The sequence below is a fragment of the Onychostruthus taczanowskii genome, unplaced genomic scaffold (assembly GCF_017590055.1).
Source record: "Onychostruthus taczanowskii isolate IOZ18803 unplaced genomic scaffold, ASM1759005v1 scaffold199, whole genome shotgun sequence".
NCBI classification, from domain to species: Eukaryota; Metazoa; Chordata; class Aves; order Passeriformes; family Passeridae; genus Onychostruthus; species Onychostruthus taczanowskii.
In genome coordinates, this window is record NW_024499228.1 from 392,847 (window position 1) to 393,774 (window position 928).

The following is a 928-nucleotide window of genomic DNA, read 5'->3' on the forward strand; positions in this document are numbered from 1 at the left end:
GGGGGGAGGGGGCGGGGGGGGGGGTGTAGTGGCAACAGTGGTTTTTGGGGTACCAGTGGGAGGTTTTGGGATGTCAGCTGGGCCCTCTGAGGTGACAGCATTGTGACCTTCCCCAGGCACCCCAGGGACCCTCTGGGTGGACTCTGTGTGGCCCCGAAGTGCCTGGCTGCACTGGGACCCCCTGCAGGCCTCCCCTGATGGCTATGAGCTGGAGTATGGCCCCCCCGGCGGACCCCAGCAGGTAACGGTCCCCTAAAGGATCCTAAAAACCCCCGAACACCCAGGGTGTCCCCCCAGTATCTCCTTGGGGGACCCCATAACCCCCTGGATTCCTTCAAGTATTCCAGTAACACCCCTGGGGACCCCAATAACACCTAAGGGAATCCCATTACCCTCCTTTGGTAATGGCACCCCAATACACCTCCGGGGAACCCCAATAATGCCTTTGGGCACGTCAGTACCTCCCCGGGGACTCCATTATCCCCCTGGGATACCCCAATACCCCTTGTGCCCCCAGAGCCTGTGGCTACCTCCTGAGGCTACGTCGCAGCAGCTGTGGGGGCTAGAGCCGGCAGGACACTATGGGGTGCGGTTGTGGGGCCGAGGGGGAGACCCCCAAACAGCCCCCCTCGAGGCCACCTTTGACACTCGTGAGTGGGGGGAGCCAGGGGGTGTGGAGGGGTCATTAGGGGGGTGCCCCTGGACCCCCGGGTCCTTTTGGGGGGGGTGGGGTTATTGGTGGGGGAAGCTATGTCACTTGGGGGGAGGGCTGGAACTTTGGGGGGTGTCTAGACCCCCGGGTGCTTTTGGGGGTGTGGTGGGTCCATGGGAGGGGGACACCTGGGGGAGGGGTTGGGTTATGGTGGGGGGGCACCCAAACACCTGAGTCCTTTTGAAAGAAGGGGATTTTTTGGGGGAGTGGGAGGGG

The 928-nt window shown here is 63.1% G+C and overlaps 1 protein-coding gene across 1 annotated transcript in view; it reads left to right on the forward strand.

Moving 5' to 3' along the window:
- Positions 1 to 928, forward strand: part of LOC121334887 (tenascin-X-like) — a 38,986-nt gene that overhangs the window by 34,785 nt on the left and 3,273 nt on the right. Inside the window, 2 exon segments of the mRNA XM_041402400.1 lie at positions 117 to 241; positions 518 to 650. Coding sequence (XP_041258334.1) covers positions 117 to 241; positions 518 to 650 — 258 coding nt within the window.